At 45.5% G+C, this 19,370-nt stretch overlaps 1 protein-coding gene across 1 annotated transcript in view; it reads right to left on the bottom strand.

Annotated features, from left to right (window-relative positions):
• LOC138287526 (protein mono-ADP-ribosyltransferase PARP12-like) overlaps positions 1-19,370 on the bottom strand; it is a 266,656-nt gene that overhangs the window by 138,509 nt on the left and 108,777 nt on the right. Inside the window, exon 7 of the mRNA XM_069227998.1 lies at positions 10,672-10,792. Within this exon, the coding sequence (XP_069084099.1) occupies positions 10,672-10,792 (121 nt within the window). The remainder of the gene's footprint in view (positions 1-10,671; positions 10,793-19,370) is intronic.

Raw genomic sequence — 19,370 nt, forward strand, 5'->3', positions numbered from 1 at the left:
TTGCTGCCTTCTTATGTGTGCAGCGACTACCGCTAGACATTTGGTAAAGACTCTTGGTGCGGTTGTTAATCCGAAAGGCAGTACCTTGAATTGGTAATGTATTCCTTTGAATACAAACCTTAGGTATTTCCTGTGCGATGGGTGTATTGGTATATGGAAATAAGCATCCTTGAGGTCTAAAGTTGCCATGTAGTCGTGTATTTTTAGCAATGGCAATACTTCTTGTAGTGTGACCATGTGGAAGTGGTCTGATTTGATGAAAGTGTTCACTACTCTGAGGTCTAGGATTGGTCTCAGCGTTTTGTCCTTCTTTGGTATCAGAAAGTACAGTGAGTAAACTCCTGTGTTTATTTGTGTGTTTGGCACTAATTCGATTGCATTCTTTTGCAATAGTGCCTGCACTTCTATCTCCAGGAGATTGGAATGGTGTGTTGTTAAATTTTGTGCTTTTGGTGGTATGTTTGGAGGGAATTGTAGAAATTCTATGCAATAACCATGTTGGATAATTGCTAGAACCCAAGTGTCTGTAGTGATTTCCTCCCATGCTTTGTAATAATGACCTATTCTTCCCCCCACTGGTGTTGTGTGGAGGGGGTGAGTGACATGTGAGTCATTGTTTAGTAGTAGGGGTTTTGGGGCTTTGAAATCTCCCTCTATTTCTAGGGAATTGCCCTCCTCTATATTGTCCCCGAAAACCTCCTCTATACTGTCCCTGGTAATTGGACGGTGTTGCTTGTGAGGTGCTGGCTTGTGTGCTTTGACCCCGAAACCCCCCTCGAAAGGGCGTTTTACGGAATGTGCTGTAATTCCCTCTGCTCTGCGGGGAGTAGAGTGCGCCCATGGCTTTGGCAGTGTCCGTATCTTTTTTGAGTTTCTCAATCGCTGTGTCCACTTCTGGACCGAACAGTTCTTTTTCATTAAAAGGCATATTGAGAACTGCTTGTTGAATCTCTGGTTTAAATCCAGACGTTCGGAGCCATGCATGCCTTCTGATAGTTACAGATGTATTAATTGTCCGTGCAGCTGTATCTGCAGCGTCCATGGAGGAGCGGATCTGGTTGTTGGAAATGGCCTGTCCCTCCTCAACCACCTGTTTTGCCCTATTTTGTAAGTCCTTGGGCAGATGTTCAATGAGATGTTGCATCTCGTCCCAGTGGGCTCTGTCATAGCGCGCAAGTAGTGCCTGGGAGTTCGCGATGCGCCACTGGTTTGCAGCTTGTGCTGCGACTCTTTTACCAGCTGAATCGAACTTGCGGCTTTCTTTATCTGGGGGTGGTGCATCTCCAGATGTGTGAGAGTTGGCCCTTTTCCTAGCTGCTCCTACAACAACAGAGTCTGGTGGCAGCTGTGTAGTGATGAAAACCGGGTCCGTAGGAGGCGGCTTGTACTTTTTTTCCACCCTTGGTGTGATTGCCCTACTTTTGACCGGCTCCTTAAATATGTCTTTTGCGTGCCGGAGCATACCAGGGAGCATAGGCAGGCTTTGATATGAGCTGTGGGTGGAGGAGAGTGTGTTGAACAAGAAATCATCCTCGACCTGTTCTGAGTGGAGGCTTACGTTGTGAAATTGTGCTGCTCTAGCCACCACCTGAGAGTACGCGGTGCTGTCTTCTGGTGGAGATGGCTTTGTAGGGTATGCCTCCGGGCTGTTATCTGACACTGGGGCGTCGTATAGGTCCCATGCGTCCTGATCTTGGTCACCCTGGCTCATGTTGGTGTGAGCTGGGGAGTGTGATGGAGTTTGTGCTGGTGAAACGTTAATCACGGGCGGAGGAGAGGGCGGTGGTGTAACTCTTTTCACCACTTTTGGTTGTGGTGCTTGTTCCGTCTGGAACTCCAACCTTCTCTTTCTCCTAATGGGGGGAAGGGTGCTTATTTTTCCTGTCCCCTGCTGAATAAAGATACGCTTTTGCGTATGGTCCACATCAGTTGCTTGTAGCTCTTCCTCAAACCTATGCTTTTGCATTTGGGAGGTTAGCGAGTGCTCTTCTGTATAAGAGCCTGAAGCTGGGTCGCTTGCAGTTTGTTTCGGCATCGAAACTTTGTCTGCGTGTTTTTTCGGCTCCGAGGTGACTTTTTTCCTTTTCGGGGCCGAAACCTCTCGGCGTCGATCTGTTTCGGTGCCGCTGTCTCGGCGTCGAGCCGTGTCCACACCGGCATCTCGGTGTCGAGGCTTGTCTCCAGCACTTTCTCGGTCCCGAGAAGGCTGCGTGCCGGTGTCTCGACCGGAGTCGGACGATCTCGGCACTGTTTGGGCCTTTTTCGGTGCCGACGGTCGGTCACCGAATTTATGGGTTGAGCCATGGCCGGATGGCAGTGGCGTCCCCTGGGCCTTGTAAATGTTTCTTTGTGTGTTTTTCGACGTCTTACTCACGGTTTGTGTATCGTCGAATCCTTCGGAGTCTGAGTCTTGGATCGAGAAGGTACCTTCTTCTTCCTGTTCCTCGAACTCCCGTTGGGCTGTCGGTGCGGACGCCATTTGGAGTCTTCTGGCTCGACGGTCTCGGAGTGTTTTTCGGGACCGGAACGCACGACAGGCCTCGCAGGTGTCTTCGCTGTGCTCAGGTGACAGGCACAGGTTGCAGACCAAGTGTTGGTCTGTGTAGGGGTATTTATTGTGGCATTTGGGGCAGAAACGGAACGGGGTCCGTTCCATCGGCGTTCTTCAGCACGCGGTCGGGCCGACCAGGCCCCGACGGAGGATCGAAAAACTACCCCGAAGGGCACCGGAGCTCTTCGATCTTCGATGCGGTGTGGAATCTAAGTACGCCGATCCCGAACGCAACAATACCGACGAAAATCTTCCGAAATTAGCTAATTTTCCGTTCCGAAACTCGGAGCGACAGGAACACGTCCGAACCCGATGGCGGAAAAAAAACAATCGAAGATGGAGTCGACGCCCATGCGCAATGGAGACAAAAGGAGGAGTCACTCGGTCCCGTGACTCGAAAGACTTCTTCGAAGAAAAACAACTTGTAACACTCCGGCCCAACACCAGATGGCGAGCTATTGCAGAACATGCGTATCTACAGCGACAGATGCCATCGAACATATATTTTTCTATACAAAAACCTATTGGCCTGGAATTGTCTCTGAGTGTGTGTTCCTCATTTATTGCCTGTGTGTGTACAACAAATGCTTAACACTACTTCTTTGATAAGCCTACTGCTCGACCACACTACCACAAAATAGAGCATTAGTATTATCTCTTTTTGCCACTATCTTACCTCTAAAGGGAACCCTTGGACTCTGTGCATACTATTCCTTACTTTGAAATAGTGCATACAGAGCCAACTTCCTACAATTACCTTGTGAGAAGTCTCTTTTTTGTGGTGTATTCATTGTGTCACTGATATAATTGTTTTGCCAAACGCTCTATATATTAGCTCTGGCTGCTCAGTGCCAAGCTACCAGGGGGTTAGCACAGGTTATCTTTAGAATGTAATTTACTTGCCCTGGATGGAGTGGTGGGTTCTGCCTGTCTTAAGTGCATACCACAGCCATCCAGAACCCCCATTTCTAACAGTAGTCATATCTGCTTACCACAAACAGAAGGTACTAGCGAAAGGCAAGGTCGATGGGTATGTGGACGAAGGTGCCCTGAGCTCAACGGCTGTCATACAGTCACCTTGTCAGAGCAGGGGGATGACATCCTGCAAGGTTGTCAAGTGGAAATGTTCCAACAGGAATTATTTGTTCAGAGGCGTAAGATCCAGGATGAGCTTTAAAGAGTGGTCCTCTTTTGCAAGGATTAAGTAAAGAAAGAAGACACCCATTCCTTGATGGACCCTCTTTTCTGGAGGACTGATTGTACCTCTACCTCAAGAAAGCAGAGATGTGCTCTGCAGAGGATGTGTATGCGGAGGGATGTTCTGAGGAGTACTAAGATGTTCTAGGCAGTAGCCCTGGCAAACCCCACTAAAAATACTGGTCTGATATGATTCTCTCTCTCACAGAGAAAGGAAATCATGTATTCTCTCCTGCCAACAGGTGATGTGTGATTGAGACAGGGGTGTATGTAGGTGGTGGGGCGAGTCAATGTTTAGAGGTGGAAGCCCCTGTAACAACTACTTCTGCCCCTTCCTCTGTTGCTTCCCCTGATTTGCACCTTGGTGTAGCCCCCACTGGAATGCTGGTGGCAAGTATGCTTCTTTGGTAGGACTGTGACTGGTCTGGTGACACAGCATTGGCTCCTCTCCTGGGCTGTTGCTTGAGAAAAGAACCCTTTGCAGATGGAGTTTGCAGGGCACCCACAGACTGGGCAATATCCAAGTCCTTCTTTATTTTCTCCAGCATCTCGCAGACCTGGGGACCAATAAGATGCCTCCAATCAAATGATTTGTTGAGGACACACTGCTGGATTTCAGGTTGCAACCCAAAGATGCGAAGCAAGACACGTCATCTGAGAAGGATGCTGGTATTATTGCGCCTGGACGATTAGCCCGCAGAGTTGGGCAAGTTTTGACATTCAAGATAGTTTTGGGGACGAAGGGCTCAACACTGTAGTTTTCCCAGGGATCACAGGTGGGCGCTGTGTTCAAGAGCTGGTCATATGGGTGCGTAGGTTCATATGGACTGACTGGATCAAAAAAGGTGTCAGGAGGGGCACTGAAAGGTGTGGGGGGGCAATGTAGTGAAGTCATACGAGGTAATGTGTTTGAGCATGGTAACAGAGTTGGTGGCTGAGGTGGGGGAGGCAGAAGAAGAGGTGGAACATTTTGCATCAGCTAGGAAGGGGTCACCTTCTTCAAAGACAAGCTTTCTCTTTTGAGGGTTTGTTTCAGAGGGGTTTAGCAGAAGTGGTTCTGCTGAAAACAACCAGGTAACAGGGTGAATAAAGAGACTTTTGCCTGGCATGGAGTGCCTCCTGGAGTCCTTGTAGAATTGGTGACTCAGATTCTATGGATCCTGCTGTAGGCAAAGCTTTCAGCATTGATAGAATCTTCTGTGCTGGCTTGGTGGTGCCCTCGGTATCCACTTCAAGAGTGAGTGGGGATGCTTGGTGCCACTGGATGAAGTAAGGCTCTGAAGGCAGTGGGGCTTGCCAGTCTTTCGCAGTGGCTTGGTCAACTCCAAAGCCTTTGATCAGTGCCAAACAGAGCATTGAAGATGGTGGAAGACGTGAAGACGGAATTTTTTATGCTTGTGCTCAGGGCTCGATGCCAGACTCCAATGGGAACGGCAATCTACTTAAGTGTAGGACTTCTTGGCTGATATGGCTTGGTTGCATGGACTGGTGTTGTACTTATGGCCGAGGCATCTTCTTGGTTCACTGTCTGGCTTTTTTGGTGCCAGTTCGAATTGCTCTTCTACCTTGTGCTCCGAGCCATTCAAGAAAATGGTCTACAGTCTAGTTGTTAACTGAGCTGCTAGGATGCCAGATGGAGCTGCATTATCAACTGCTACGGACCCAAATGGGGGCTTCTTCAGCAAAGATTTCTGAAGTCTCTGAGGACGCCCGAAGGTACATTTTGGTGTGTGCCTAATGCTTCTCTATGTGGTACTTTAGGGTCTTGACTTGGGCTTCAAACCGTGATATCTTGGGAACTGCAGGGATGGAGAGATGACTACTCGAGGGGCCTCCTCCTGCTTATAAGGCATTGAATAAGGAGCTGAAGTAACTATACGCAAGACTCAGGGGCAAAAAAGTCTCACCCTTCTCATTTGTAAAAGCAAAGGAGCAGCTCCTTCACTAGATAGTAGTGTTAGTCCCTGGTCGGATATAATAAAGACTCACTCTTCTCATATGCAATAACAAAGAAGCAGCTCCTCAACCGAGATGGAGTTGTTAGTCCCTGGTCGGGTACAATGAAGACTCACCCTTCCCATATGCTATAGCAGGGAGCAGCTCCTTGACCCAGAAGTCCTCCACACAGGTTCTTTTAGTCAGTGGGCCTTGCCGATCACTGGTAGATCAGGTGACTTTATTATGGTAGTAGGCACATTTCATCTCTTCTTGCAGGCTAGTAAGATCTTCCTTTGTTCCAAAGGTTAGCAAGGTCATGCCTTAGGTTTATGGCACAGTAAGTAGGGAGGATGCAAACGCAGGAGGAATCCCAATATTGGTTTATTCTGGTCCTTCTCCCATACTGGTGTGTAGAACCTCTTTGGTTACAAGTGAAAAGCTTGGCTTCAAGGACCAGTAGTTATCCTCCCTTGTAGCATGGCATGTAAAATTGGGGAGATTGTACCCTTTATTTAGGATGCTTCTCGATCATAGAGGTGCATGTTCTCAGCATGATCAATTGGTGGGGTGGACATGCACCTTCCTGGAACAGCTTAGGCAGGTAGCTATAGAATGGCTGCCGACAGGAAGTCACCTCATAAGGAAATTATGATTACGGACCGGAAAAGACAAAGGAGTACTTTTTACCCTGTCAAGCTAAGGAGGACTAAATCAAAGCTAGCTAACTGGCTAAACTCCATCTGGATCCAAGAGATTACAACCAGTTTTGGAGAGGAAGACAAGAGCTATATATGTGCAGTTTCAATAGATGGTGAACAACAACTTTATCAGCAGAACATTCACACACAGTCCAAACAACCTTATAGGTTTACTATACACAAACAAGGGCCATTATATATGTCACAGACATGAAGATAAACAAACCCTAGTTGTGAGAGAGTGAACAGACTTTACCCAGAAGCAATCCATCGCAAGAGGTACATGTAAAAAAGAATATACCCCTGAAAGGGAACCACACTGTCAGTTCAAACACAGCCTGGGGTAGAGGGTAGTCATCCTCACAAAGAGGGGTGCACTTCTGGGTGCCTCCTGAACATCAGAGTTCGGTCCCCAGGTCTCATAGTCAGTGACTAATATCCAGTAGGCTTGCATTTCTGTCAAACTCATTGGAAGGGAAATGTCCAGGGTTTGTCAGAAATATAAGAGGCAGTTCGGAACAGCTTTCCAAAGCAATGCAAAAGTCTTCCATCTCAACAGTTACTATGACCCAATTTAAATGTACTCTATTTGATAAGCAGTAAGAATGAGAGAAGGAATTGGTCCTTATTGGATCTGAACTTGTATGTATGTATGTAAATATATTTATAAAGCGCATTCCGGCTCACAAAGAGCATCGAAGCGCTAAACAAATAAAAAGTTAAAATCCACCTCCGTCACCAGGGTGGTAGCATCTAAATTAGTGAAACCAATGTGTTGGAAGCCCTTTAAAAACGTTTTACCTAAACTCAAGTGGCCAATAACGTACCCAGGGACATGTGACTATGGAGCACTTGGCTCTCTTCTCCCTGGGCTCACATTTTCATTTAGTATGACGAAATGCAATATGAAAAAACATATCCATGTACAAAGGTGCCATGATGAAAGATATATAGGCACTCTATAAAGTATAAAATGCACCTCTATACAGGCAATGTAACAAGAGTAAAGTTTGCTGTATTAAGCTGGCAGTCCTATTTCCCACATGACACTGAGAGCCAAGAAAAAGGCATAGGTGCATTTTGAGAGAATGGAGTTGAAGAAAATATAGACAGTAGTGAACAGGAAAGTCAGTTGTAATTTACATTGATATAAATACTTCAAAGAGAGAAGCTAAATATTGCTTAGTTATTTATAAGAGGATGTCCCACCTCTGCAGATTTAAAGAGCATATGTGTAGGAAGTTGGCTCTGTATGTGCTATTTCAAAGTAAGGAATAGCATGCACAGAGTCCAAGGGTTCCCCTTAGAGGTAAAATAGTGGTAAAAATAGATAATACTAATGCTCTATTTTGTGGTAGTGTGGTCGAGCAGTAGGCTTATCCAAGGAGTAGTGTTAAGCATTTGTTGTACATACACAAGACAATAAATGAGGTACACACACTCAGAGACAAATCCAGCCAATAGGTTTTTATATAGAAAAATATCTTTTCTTAGTTTATTTTAAGAACCACAAATTCTACATGTAATATCTCATTCGAAAGGTATTGCAGGTAAGTACTTTAGGAACTTCAAATCATCAAAATTGCATGTATACTTTTCAAGTTATTGACAAATAGCTGTTTTAAAAGTGGACACTTAGTGCAATTTTCACAGTTCCTAGGGGAGGTAAGTATTTGTTAGATTAACCAGGTAAGTAAGACACTTACAGGGCTCAGTTCTTGGTCCAAGGTAGCCCACCGTTGGGGGTTCAGAGCAACCCCAAAGTCACCACACCAGCAGCTCAGGGCCGGTCAGGTGCAGAGTCCAAAGTGGTGCCCAAAACACATAGGCTAGAATGGAGAGAAGGGGGTGCCCCGGTTCCGGTCTGCTTGCAGGTAAGTACCCGCGTCTTCGGAGGGCAGACCAGGGGGGTTTTGTAGGGCACCGGGGGGGACACAAGTCCACACAGAAATTTCACCCTCAGCGGCGCGGGGGCGGCCGGGTGCAGTGTAGAAACAAGCGTCGGGTTCGCAATGTTAGTCTATGAGAGATCTCGGGATCTCTTCAGCGCTGCAGGCAGGCAAGGGGGGGATTCCTCGGGGAAACCTCCACTTGGGCAAGGGAGAGGGACTCCTGGGGGTCACTTCTCCAGTGAAAGTCCGGTCCTTCAGGTCCTGGGGGCTGCGGGTGCAGGGTCTCTCCCAGGTGTCGGGACTTTAGGTTCAAAAGAGTCGCGGTCAGGGGAAGCCTCGGGATTCCCTCTGCAGGCGGCGCTGTGGGGGCTCAGGGGGGACAGGTTTTGGTACTCACAGTATCAGAGTAGTCCTGAGGTCCCTCCTGAGGTGTTGGATCGCCACCAGTCGAGTCGGGGTCGCCGGGTGCAGTGTTGCAAGTCTCACGCTTCTTGCGGGGAGCTTGCAGGGATCTTTAAAGTTGCTGGAAACAAAGTTGCAGCTTTTCTTGGAGCAGGTCCGCTGTCCTCGGGAGTTTCTTGTCTTTTCGAAGAAGGGGCAGTCCTCAGAGGATGTCGAGGTCGCTGGTCCCTTCGGAAGGCGTCGCTGGAGCAGGATCTTTGGAAGGCAGGAGACAGGCCGGTGAGTTTCTGGAGCCAAGGCAGTTGTCGTCTTCTGGTCTTCCGCTGCAGGGGTTTTCAGCTGGGCAGTCCTTCTTCTTGTTGCAGGAATCTAATTTTCTAGGGTTCAGGGTAGCCCTTAAATACTAAATTTAAGGGCGTGTTTAGGTCTGGGGGGTTAGTAGCCAATGGCTACTAGCCCTGAGGGTGGGTACACCCTCTTTGTGCCTCCTCCCAAGGGGAGGGGGTCACAATCCTAACCCTATTGGGGGAATCCTCCATCTGCAAGATGGAGGATTTCTAAAAGTTAGAGTCACTTCAGCTCAGGACACCTTAGGGGCTGTCCTGACTGGCCAGTGACTCCTCCTTGTTGCTTTCTTTGTTCCCTCCAGCCTTGCCGCCAAAAGTGGGGGCCGTGGCCGGAGGGGGCGGGCAACTCCACTAAGCTGGAGTGCCCTGCTGGGCTGTGACAAAGGGGTGAGCCTTTGAGGCTCACCGCCAGGTGTCACAGCTCCTGCCTGGGGGAGGTGTTAGCATCTCCACCCAGTGCAGGCTTTGTTACTGGCCTCAGAGTGACAAAGGCACTCTCCCCATGGGGCCAGCAACATGTCTCTAGTGTGGCAGGCTGCTGGAACCAGTCAGCCTACACAGCTAGTTGGTTAAGTTTCAGGGGGCACCTCTAAGGTGCCCTCTGTGGTGTATTTTACAATAAAATGTACACCGGCATCAGTGTGCATTTATTGTGCTGAGAAGTTTGATACCAAACTTCCCAGTTTTCAGTGTAGCCATTATGGTGCTGTGGAGTTCGTGTTTGACAACCTCCCAGACCATATACTCTTATGGCTACCCTGCACTTACAATGTCTAAGGTTTTGTTTAGACACTGTAGGGGCACAGTGCTCATGCACTGGTACCCTCACCTATGGTATAGTGCACCCTGCCTTAGGGCTGTAAGGCCTGCTAGAGGGGTGTCTTACCTATACTGCATAGGCAGTGAGAGGCTGCCATGGCACCCTGAGGGGAGTGCCATGTCGACTTACTCATTTTGTTCTCACTAGCACACACAGGCTTGTAAGCAGTGTGTCGGTGCTGAGTGAGGGGTCTCTAGGGTGGCATAAGACATGCTGCAGCCCTTAGAGACCTTCCTTGGCATCAGGGCCCTTGGTACTAGAAGTACCAGTTACAAGGGACTTATCTGAATGCCAGGGTGTGCCAATTGTGGATACAATGGTACATTTTAGGTGAAGGAACACTGGTGCTGGGGCCTGGTTAGCAGGGTCCCAGCACACTTCTCAGTCAAGTCAGCATCAGTATCAGGCAAAAAGTGGGGGGTAACTGCAACAGGGAGCCATTTCTTTACAATATGTATGCCCAATGAAGTGAACAAGATTTGTGCTCTGGACGACACTACACAACTAGCAATATAAAGAAAACAAAGCACTTGGGGTGTTATCTTCTTCACCAATCTCAATTCAAAAGCAGACAGTACTACACAGAATATTTTACAAGACGATTCTGTGAGGTCCCCGGAAGGAAGATATGACAAATGGGAAGATCTTGCAAAACACAGTAATAACAAACCACATCATCAAGTTCTGCTAGAAGAGAAAACAATTTAAATCCTGTCCAAGGCTACCCGGTTTGACGCTGGCCATCATTAAATGTTTATAATAAAGATCTGGAAAGAGATTGTCTCAATACACATAACAGTTGTATAGTTGAGGGACTTCTCTGTACCTTTAAAACTGAGTTCATACTCCTGACTCCCAGCTTTGAACTGCACTGTTGAGGACCCATCAGATAAGTAGGCTTTCTCCAGATCACTACTGCTGACTGTTGAGGCATGATGCAATTGGTCCTATCAAGTCAAAGGGAAAAAGGTTGATTTTCAATGAGGATTATAAAGCCATAGAAATTAGAAGTCAAATGTGTTTATCAGACTAATCAAGCACACAGGTCAAAATCTCAATTAAATAAAATTCAGCAGCGCACAGAAGTCATATGTGTCCTTCATGGAAGCCTTTGCAACTGCTATGAGATGGTATGCTGCAAGGGAATAGCTTGGCTGGCAGAGGCAGCAAGGGTTTTCACATGCATTCACTACATACAAATTCACTTATGTAAACTTGGATCTCCTTTTTGTGCAGTGGGTAGGATCTTTACAAAACCCCACTAGAGCAGATGTGGAAGCAATACATGTAATGCTCAAAGTAGAAGTTGACTTTGTTTTATAATGTCCATACAAGCAGTTATTAAAGTAGACTAGTTACATAAATGCAGTAACTTAATTTATAGTGGATACGTTTATTTTCTCACAGTTTCTTCACGGTGTCCTTCAGGCGCCAGACTGAATCTGGAAGCTTTTCTACAGTCACAGCTTCCCAAACTCGTTAGGTGGTGGTGTTGAAACTCCAGCCACAGATCTGGCTGTTCCACTAGATGTGATGACACATATTCAGTAAGTCACCTCTTGCCAAGATGTACGTTCCCTATCTTTTTTCTGCACTCTTCAGCGTGAAAGAACTATGAGCGGAGAACCAAAATAATAACAAGCATTGGCAAAGTCAATAGGTCTCATCTATGTGAGTTCTATTAGCTTTGTCATTGTTGATTTTTAGCCGTGTATAGCAGAGCAGCTGCTGTGTTGCATGGCTAAAATAAAATAAAACGTACTGTGTCACAGTTGACACTGTGCGCTTTATAGTTTTTTTTTTTTTTTTTTTTCGAACATACTGGAAGGCAGCCACGCAGCTGTACAACATGGCAAAGGAAACATTGACACAGCCAAATAGTATGACTATTTGGCCTTCCACGTTGTACAGCTGCGTGGCTGCTGTGCTGCATGGTTAATAGTTAAAAACAAGCATTGGAATAGGCAATGGGTCTCGCCTTTTGGTCCTTATAAGTGTGTAGCCATGCAGCACATTATCCTGGGTGCTATGTCACAATGGATATACCTTATGTAGCTAACAACCATTGACAAAGCCAATAGTCCTAGCTTGTTTCAGGGGTAGTGTCAAGTGCAGTATTGTATCTGGATGTAATAATGGAAACGGGCATCAAAATACCAGTCGGTGGCATACTATGGCAAGCACATATTTTTAGCTTATGTGTAGAAGTCACTCCCTTGATTACATATGCCACACCCCTCTCAGAGACCCCTCCCCCCCAGTTTATTCATCCGACCTACAGCCCTGCCACTAACACTCCATCAACTGACCGCCTTGGATATCTAGGGAGGTAAACAGTCTGCAAGAAGGGAGGGAAAGGAGAACATTAAATAGTAGCACGCAGAATGTTTCAAATACAAGATATCTTGCGAGCAATCGGTTGAATGTCAGTTTGTTGGTGGTAGCACTGTAGTGAATTCTATCTTGTTTTAATAGGAAGCAAGAGTTAGCTTAGTTTGCTCTGTAGTAGCACAATTATTTAATTATATCCTTCCAAGATGGCTGCATTGTTTCTAGTTAGACCAATGTTTTAGTTTCACATTATCAGTGCCACTGCGCTAAGGTGTCACTATCAAGCGACAAAGATAAACAAACTGTAGGTATTCACATTAGGTACTTTTCCTCGTCACGCCTTCGAGGGAATTGTTTACATAAATTGCAGTCCTAAGCATGTCTTGTTATCTATTATTTGGGTCAGGGGTCCAAGCAGATTTGCATAAATGCACCACACAGACAGATAGTCAGAGGGATTCCGACCAGATGGCATCGCTGCTATTGATACTGCACATCGCATTGACGCTGACCCAGTGTTCGTGTCCCTACGGAGTCAGAGCTAGAGACCTTATTCCAAGGTAACAAGGGTTGGGGGGCTCTTCTCATGGACACTGCATTGGCAGATAAGGTTTATCACACATACCTCTCTTTTAGGTTAGGGGTTAGGTTTATCATGTTAGGGGATTAGGACATATTTCACATCTCATGTCATTTCATGTTATTGCAAGATGGTGTGGGTCTTTATACTAATGACTCTCGTTTTCACTATTCTGTTTCTTGCATTATTTATTATCCTTAGCATTGTAGCCCATGCAACTTATCATAGACTGCAGCATTATTAATAAAAAGCTCTAAGACTCTACTGTATCTCTTTCATTGCCTGTGTTTGATTGAGACATGTTGTTCATCTGAGAAAGGGGTAATCTCCGTTTAACCATGACACTCCCTGAGATGTCACACTCTTAAGTCTATGCGTAAAGGCTGCCACAAATTACCTTTTACTGTTTGGGGTTTTTGGTGAGGTACTGCTTGTGAGCCGGGAGGGTTGGGACGATAGTTGCAACTTGTTGTAGGACTGGCATAGTCGCCTACACACATAAGTACTGTCATCTTTAAACCAGCAGTCTTGCCTAGAGCAAGATTCAAACTACGACAGCACAACACAATGCAACACACAAAAATCAACCTCGCATGATTAACCCTCAACACCACCACTAAGATATTTGTAGACTTTCCTTAAGAAATAGTAGATGTATATGAAATATGGACTTCACAGTAAATGTCTTTAGGGTACCAAATAAATGCTAATTGTTGTTCACGTTGTTTGTACACGTGGTGCCCGGGTCTTGCAGAACTATTTAAGTAAAAATACTTTCAAGTCATCAAAGGTGTGGGTTTGGGAGCGATCTGACCTTTTAAACAAAGCATAGGCCCTCAACTACATTAAACTCCACTTAATTAACTGATTACAACTAGTAGAGAAAAGACACAAACAAACACAGCGAAGAGGCCAGCTCTTCACAAATAAGCATCTTGAAGTAGGCCGCACTCCTGGAAGCACTACCACTTGCATTCCTGAAGAAGGGCTGTGGACTTTAAAGCACTGAACGTGATATTTCTCTGTCTCTGTATATGAGCACATGATTCCTATGCCCGCCAGAGCACACACTGACCATCTGAACACATGAAACAAAGCAATCAGTCAAAACTTGAAAGGCGGGTGGAAATGGTTCTTGGGGCACTGACATCCAATGCAAATTAAAGCTCTCGGCCCTGCAACAGAGACAGGAATTCTTACAGTCCCCAACTCAGGGCAATGTACGGCTACAGACATTCGATGTGCAATGCTATTACCATAAGAACGCTTCAGCGCTGTCTGCCTGTCTGCCTGTCTGCCTGTCTGTCTGTCTGTCTGTCTGTCTGTCTGTCTGTCTGTCTGTCTGTCTGTCTGTCTGTCTGTCTGTCTGTCTGTCTGTCTGTCTGTCTGTCTGTCTGTCTGTCTGTCCCTTCTGTGTCGCTCTAACTTCATCAGGCCTTCAAATGATCATGAGTTCAGAATGAGAGAGAACCTACAGCTGCACGTAGTGAATGTCATTTAGCGCTCTGAAGTGGCCTCAGTAACGCGTAGCACTTCAGTTGAGGGTGGGAATAAACAGAGACAAGTGTGTCTGGGAGGGGGAAAACAAACGGGCAAGAAGAAACATGATTTGGCTCGGTGGGGAGAAACAATTTAAGAAAAGGCTCAACTCAGGTGAGCGGGGTTGGTTACGAAAGTGCATTTAATGGAATGTTTACAAAGCTGTTTAAAATTCCTAAGATAAACAATATGGTGATACTTGCGTCAGGTGAGCACACTGGAAACAAGAAAAACAACACAAAAATACAGCAATACTTGATGTTACCTGTACTCCCATAGGGTGAGTGCATTGAAAACACAATACAAAGTAAAAATATGGCAATACTTGATTTTACCTGAACTCTAGTTGAGTGCGCACGTTGAAGAAAAAAAAAAAAAAACTTAACATGAAAGCAGGCACTGTGCTGAAAAACGAAGCGCGGCATGCGTGTAGATACAAGTTGAGCATGCAGCAGGAAAGAAAAAAGAAAAAAGTCCTCCAAATCAACAGATAAGCATGCAAAGCATAAGGATCCAGTATTTGGCTGGTGCTCCGTGGGAGGAAAAAAAAAAAAAAAGACAAAAAGGAGGGAAAAAGAGGAAGGTTTTCCCATTAGCAAGCAAGGATTTTTAAAGAACATTGACAGACAAATAAACACTGGACGGAGTTCAACTCCACAAAGCATATACAACAGGTTGCTAAGCGACAGCGCAAGCGCTGTCTAACCTCGACCTAAAAGAACACAGACTGCCTCAGGGCTGCTGTATAACTTGGCTAAAAAAACATTGGCAAAGCCAACAGATCTCGCATAGGCGAGACATACTGGCTTTTCCTGTACTTGTTTACTCTGTCCACCACCAATTCATGCCTGTCTACTGAACTGCTCTAGAACAGGCCCTTCTCACTGTCCTAAAATATGCACAAGAAATTCCCTTGGAGGTTCTGTTTCTATCTGCATTTCAAGATCAGTCACAACATATGAACAGATATTTTTTTCCCTTTCCTTTAATAGTAGAGCTGTAGCTCATCCGGGAATAAAAACACTCAGGACATCTGATCTCCACAGATACTGCAAGCCCCATTTGAAAATCTTAGTTGCAGGTTTGTAGCTGGCCAAGGAGAATTTTGTTCTATTCCAAGCAACATTTCATTTACTCTGAATGGAATGTGTTCACAGAGAGAAGAAATAGTAACCTTCCAGAATGCTGAGTGGAATCAAGGCAGGCCTGACTGAAGAGAAAAGACTTATGAAGAGCAAACCTTGAACATAACGGAGGCTTGCAAGTCACAAATAGAACCGGTACATGACAGCTCAGTTATTGTGCATCATCGCAGAGCTTAATTTGTGTCAGTGCCTGTGGGAGGCAGGAATTGTTTGACACGATAACATTCAGCAGCATAGACGGAACTCAGCACTTTTTTGCAAAGTACTGGTAACACAAGGATTACTTATAATGGAATATTTTTAAGTGCTCGGACTAACAGGTCCAGAGTGCATCGGCCATTTCCTGGAAAAATGATTAATAACTGTAATTATAGAATCATGGTTTTAATGTGAGCATTTTAATGCCATGCTGCTACTGTTATGCTGGCAAATAATAACTATCCAATCACATGTACATAGAAAACCACTGCCTTTGAATACACTATGATATACGTACTGACTCCCCTGGGTCACAAGAATGTCTTAGGGTGTTGCAACTTTCAGATTAGAGGTTTGGAGATAAAACCAAACACTACCATACAATTTTGCCGAACAGGGGGTTATAAAAAAAAAAAAAAAAAAAAAAAGGACACATTTGGCATAAGGCCAGTCTCCAAATAATTTCATTTAACATATACACTGGGATGACCTGTACTTAAAAAAAGGGAGGGAAAACAGAGGAGGGATGAACGCAGGGGGAGGATTTGTGAAGCAGCAAAGAGGGAGTATGTGGGGATGAAAACAGCAACAGGAAAGCAAAACGGAGGGAGGAGGTGGTGTGGAGCCGATTCGAAAGGGAGCAAGATGCTTTGGGGAGGGAAGCAACAATGTGTGCGAGAAGGGGAAACATCCTGCAAACACATGCACTGTTATGGAGTGCTACAACTTAATGAAAACAAGCTTCAGAAGTGACATTTCAGCTGGCAGAAGAAAACAAAAATAGTACCTAAATGGCATCAGCAGCAACAGATGGGCACTGATTACATTGAATAAAGCTGTGCTTGGTCCCTGCTTCACAGCAAGTGGGGCAAATGACGTTTCAGCAGCACTAGTGAATTAAGTCGGCTGCATACAAGAGTGAGGCATAAGCAGACACTTGGAAAGCAACAGGCAGGCTCCAAGACCTTTTTGGTTGTAAGAGTGTCTCGAAAGCGAGATGCATGCGCTAAGGCATGCACTCTCACAGGCTTGACCCTAAAAATCAAACAACTGCAATGGAGAACATTTTCCCTCTAGTGCATGATGTACTTTACGTGAAACTGGACAGTCCTATTAAAAGTGGCCAAATTCCAACACACAAAGAAACATCAACCATCTACCTTCTCAGAACAGGCAGTTGGGGCTTCAATGAGCAATCTTTATGAAAACAGAGTTTCCCTCAAAGCGCATTATCGAAGATAACCAATTCTTCTAGTGGGAACTTTTTCCTGAAGCTGCTTCATCTGTAACTAAATCGCCTACCAGCACCAAACATAGAAGCTAGGCCAGAGGGAAGAAGTCTTCACAAAAAGGGTGAAGAACAGACTTCACCAAGTGATCTTTGCTTACAACTTGTGAATTCATGCAGTAATGCTTACTGAACATGTGCATACATCACCAACTCGCAGGCCACCTAATATGTAAAACAGAACCCCTTCCTGCGCCAAGACTCACTAAGTAGCCTTCACTCTGGTAGCAGGAGATGAAATACTCCCTGGCAGCTCCTTCTTTGCCAGCTCATAGTAATTATCAATTTAAAGAGAAATCCACAAGGAAATGGTGTGTGTTTGTATATCTTTCCTTTTTGTTTCACCAGAAATTCCCCCAGTTGTTGATCAACACAAAAATCTCCCAATTTGCCACATAAAAATTCAAAAGCCCTCTTCAGGTTAAGCCTATCGTCATCTTTGGAGGGGTGTAAATAACGTGACTGCTGTAGACACATGAAACAAACACTTTTAGCAATAACGGAAAAAAAGAGTACACATGGTGATTTACCCAACAATGCCTGAAGCTCGCGAGTCAGCAACCTAATTTAGTAGGCAATAAGGAAAACAGACTTTAATGTCAACAATCTAAGAGAGCAGTTGTGCATCAATTCAAGCGATGATGCCATCAAGAACATAGGTAAATTAGGATCCCATTGTGGAATAATGAAAAGTTTGTGAGGAAAAGAATAATTTAGACCCTTTGAAAGCCAGGCTACCAAAGGAGATTTTCAACAATGATAGCTGATCTGGCAGACAATAGATTGACAACTAGGCAGTTAGATGGGTCTTGACCAAGCCCAGAAAAAGGCCCGGCCATGCCAAACCAAGGGTACAAATGCAGCACATCCAACAGCTTCACTAACAGGGTACCCACGTGCTCATGCCAGTCAGCAAGCCAATCTGATTGGAAATTAAGAAAACAGTCTGTAATGTCAACAATCTAAGAGAGCAATTGGGCATCGATTCAAGCGACGATGTCATCAAGAATATGCGAAGTAAAATAGGATCCCAATGGAATCATGAAAGGTTTGTGTGGAAAAGAATGTTTAAGACCCTTTGAAAGCGAGGCCACCAAAGGAGATTTTCAAAAATGATGAATGATCTGGCAAACAATGGAACAACTACTAGGCTGCTAGATGGGTCTTCACCAAGTGCAGAAAAAGGCCCTGCCATGCCAAAGCAAGGGGAAAACGCAGCACATCCAACAGCTTCACTAACAGGGGACCCAAAAGCTCAGAAGAACACAAAGTCACCAAGAAAGTCCAACAGAGATTTTGTGGAGGAGTGTCTTCCCACCAAAGTGATACCCTTGATCTCATTTGGCAGATCACATGGATTCAGATTCTTCCATTCAATCGGCAGACAAAGAATTTGGCCTAAACATTCAAGTGCAGGAATTGGCCCTCCAGCTGTTAGACAAGATATACTTGGAGAGTACAAGAATTTGGGGGGGGGGGCATACACCTACAGTCAACAGCACTAGGCACCAGAACCTTCTTGCCCAGTGCAGTTCACCAGAGACAGCCCATGCACCACCTCTCTTTTTATGCAAGACCTGAGAAATTATCAGGACCAGAGGAACTGTGTAATGGACATTGAAAATCAGGGGAGTTCAAGATGCATTTCAAACAGGCCCCAAAAGAGGAAACTGCAAAGCACAAACCTGTGGTACTTTCTGTAGTGAGGTGTAGCAAAACAATCCACTTCTGCCTGGCCCCACTCTACAAAAATCGAATGAGTGTCAACTGGATGCAACTACCACTCATCAGCCACCCTACTCAGAGCATCCACTGATCTGCAAATTCAGTGCTGCTTCCAAATGGTTGCCCCCCAGAAGAACTTGAATGGACAGAGTATAGTGCTGCCTAATTTTAAGAACTTCCAAAGAAGACTCAACCCACCTAACCCTGCTTACAGACCTGGTAAACTGGGGGTGGGGGGGAAGGCGAGGGGGGTGTTGCTCCTGAGCACCTACATCAACTTATCTTCTACCAAAGGTAGAAATGACTTCAGGGACATATGAGGGCAAGCTCATATGCAACCATTCTACCTGAGGAGCCGAAAGGTCCTTGCTTTTCTAGTCCAGACAAAAGAGGTAACGGCATGTCATACTGACTGTTAACATCTAGCACGGGCGATCATCTGTAACTGAATGATGCACCATCATCATCCCAAGAAGAACCAAAAAGATGCAGGAAGCCATGAGATCCCAGAGTATCAGGGACTTGAAGGAGTGGTAGAGTAGCCATACAACGAGACACCACAAACTGCTTAGAGAATATACATACCCTGAATATTGAGAGAAAAAGACCTCTCATGGAAGTGCCATCCTACAGACAGGTTTCTGCCCTCCTCCTGCTTGAGCAGCTGGAGCCCAGGAAGGCAGAACTAAGGACTTCCTTTGGGAGAAGGAGGAAACACC

Source organism: Pleurodeles waltl, chromosome 4_1 (assembly GCF_031143425.1).
Source record: "Pleurodeles waltl isolate 20211129_DDA chromosome 4_1, aPleWal1.hap1.20221129, whole genome shotgun sequence".
NCBI lineage: Eukaryota > Metazoa > Chordata > Amphibia > Caudata > Salamandridae > Pleurodeles > Pleurodeles waltl.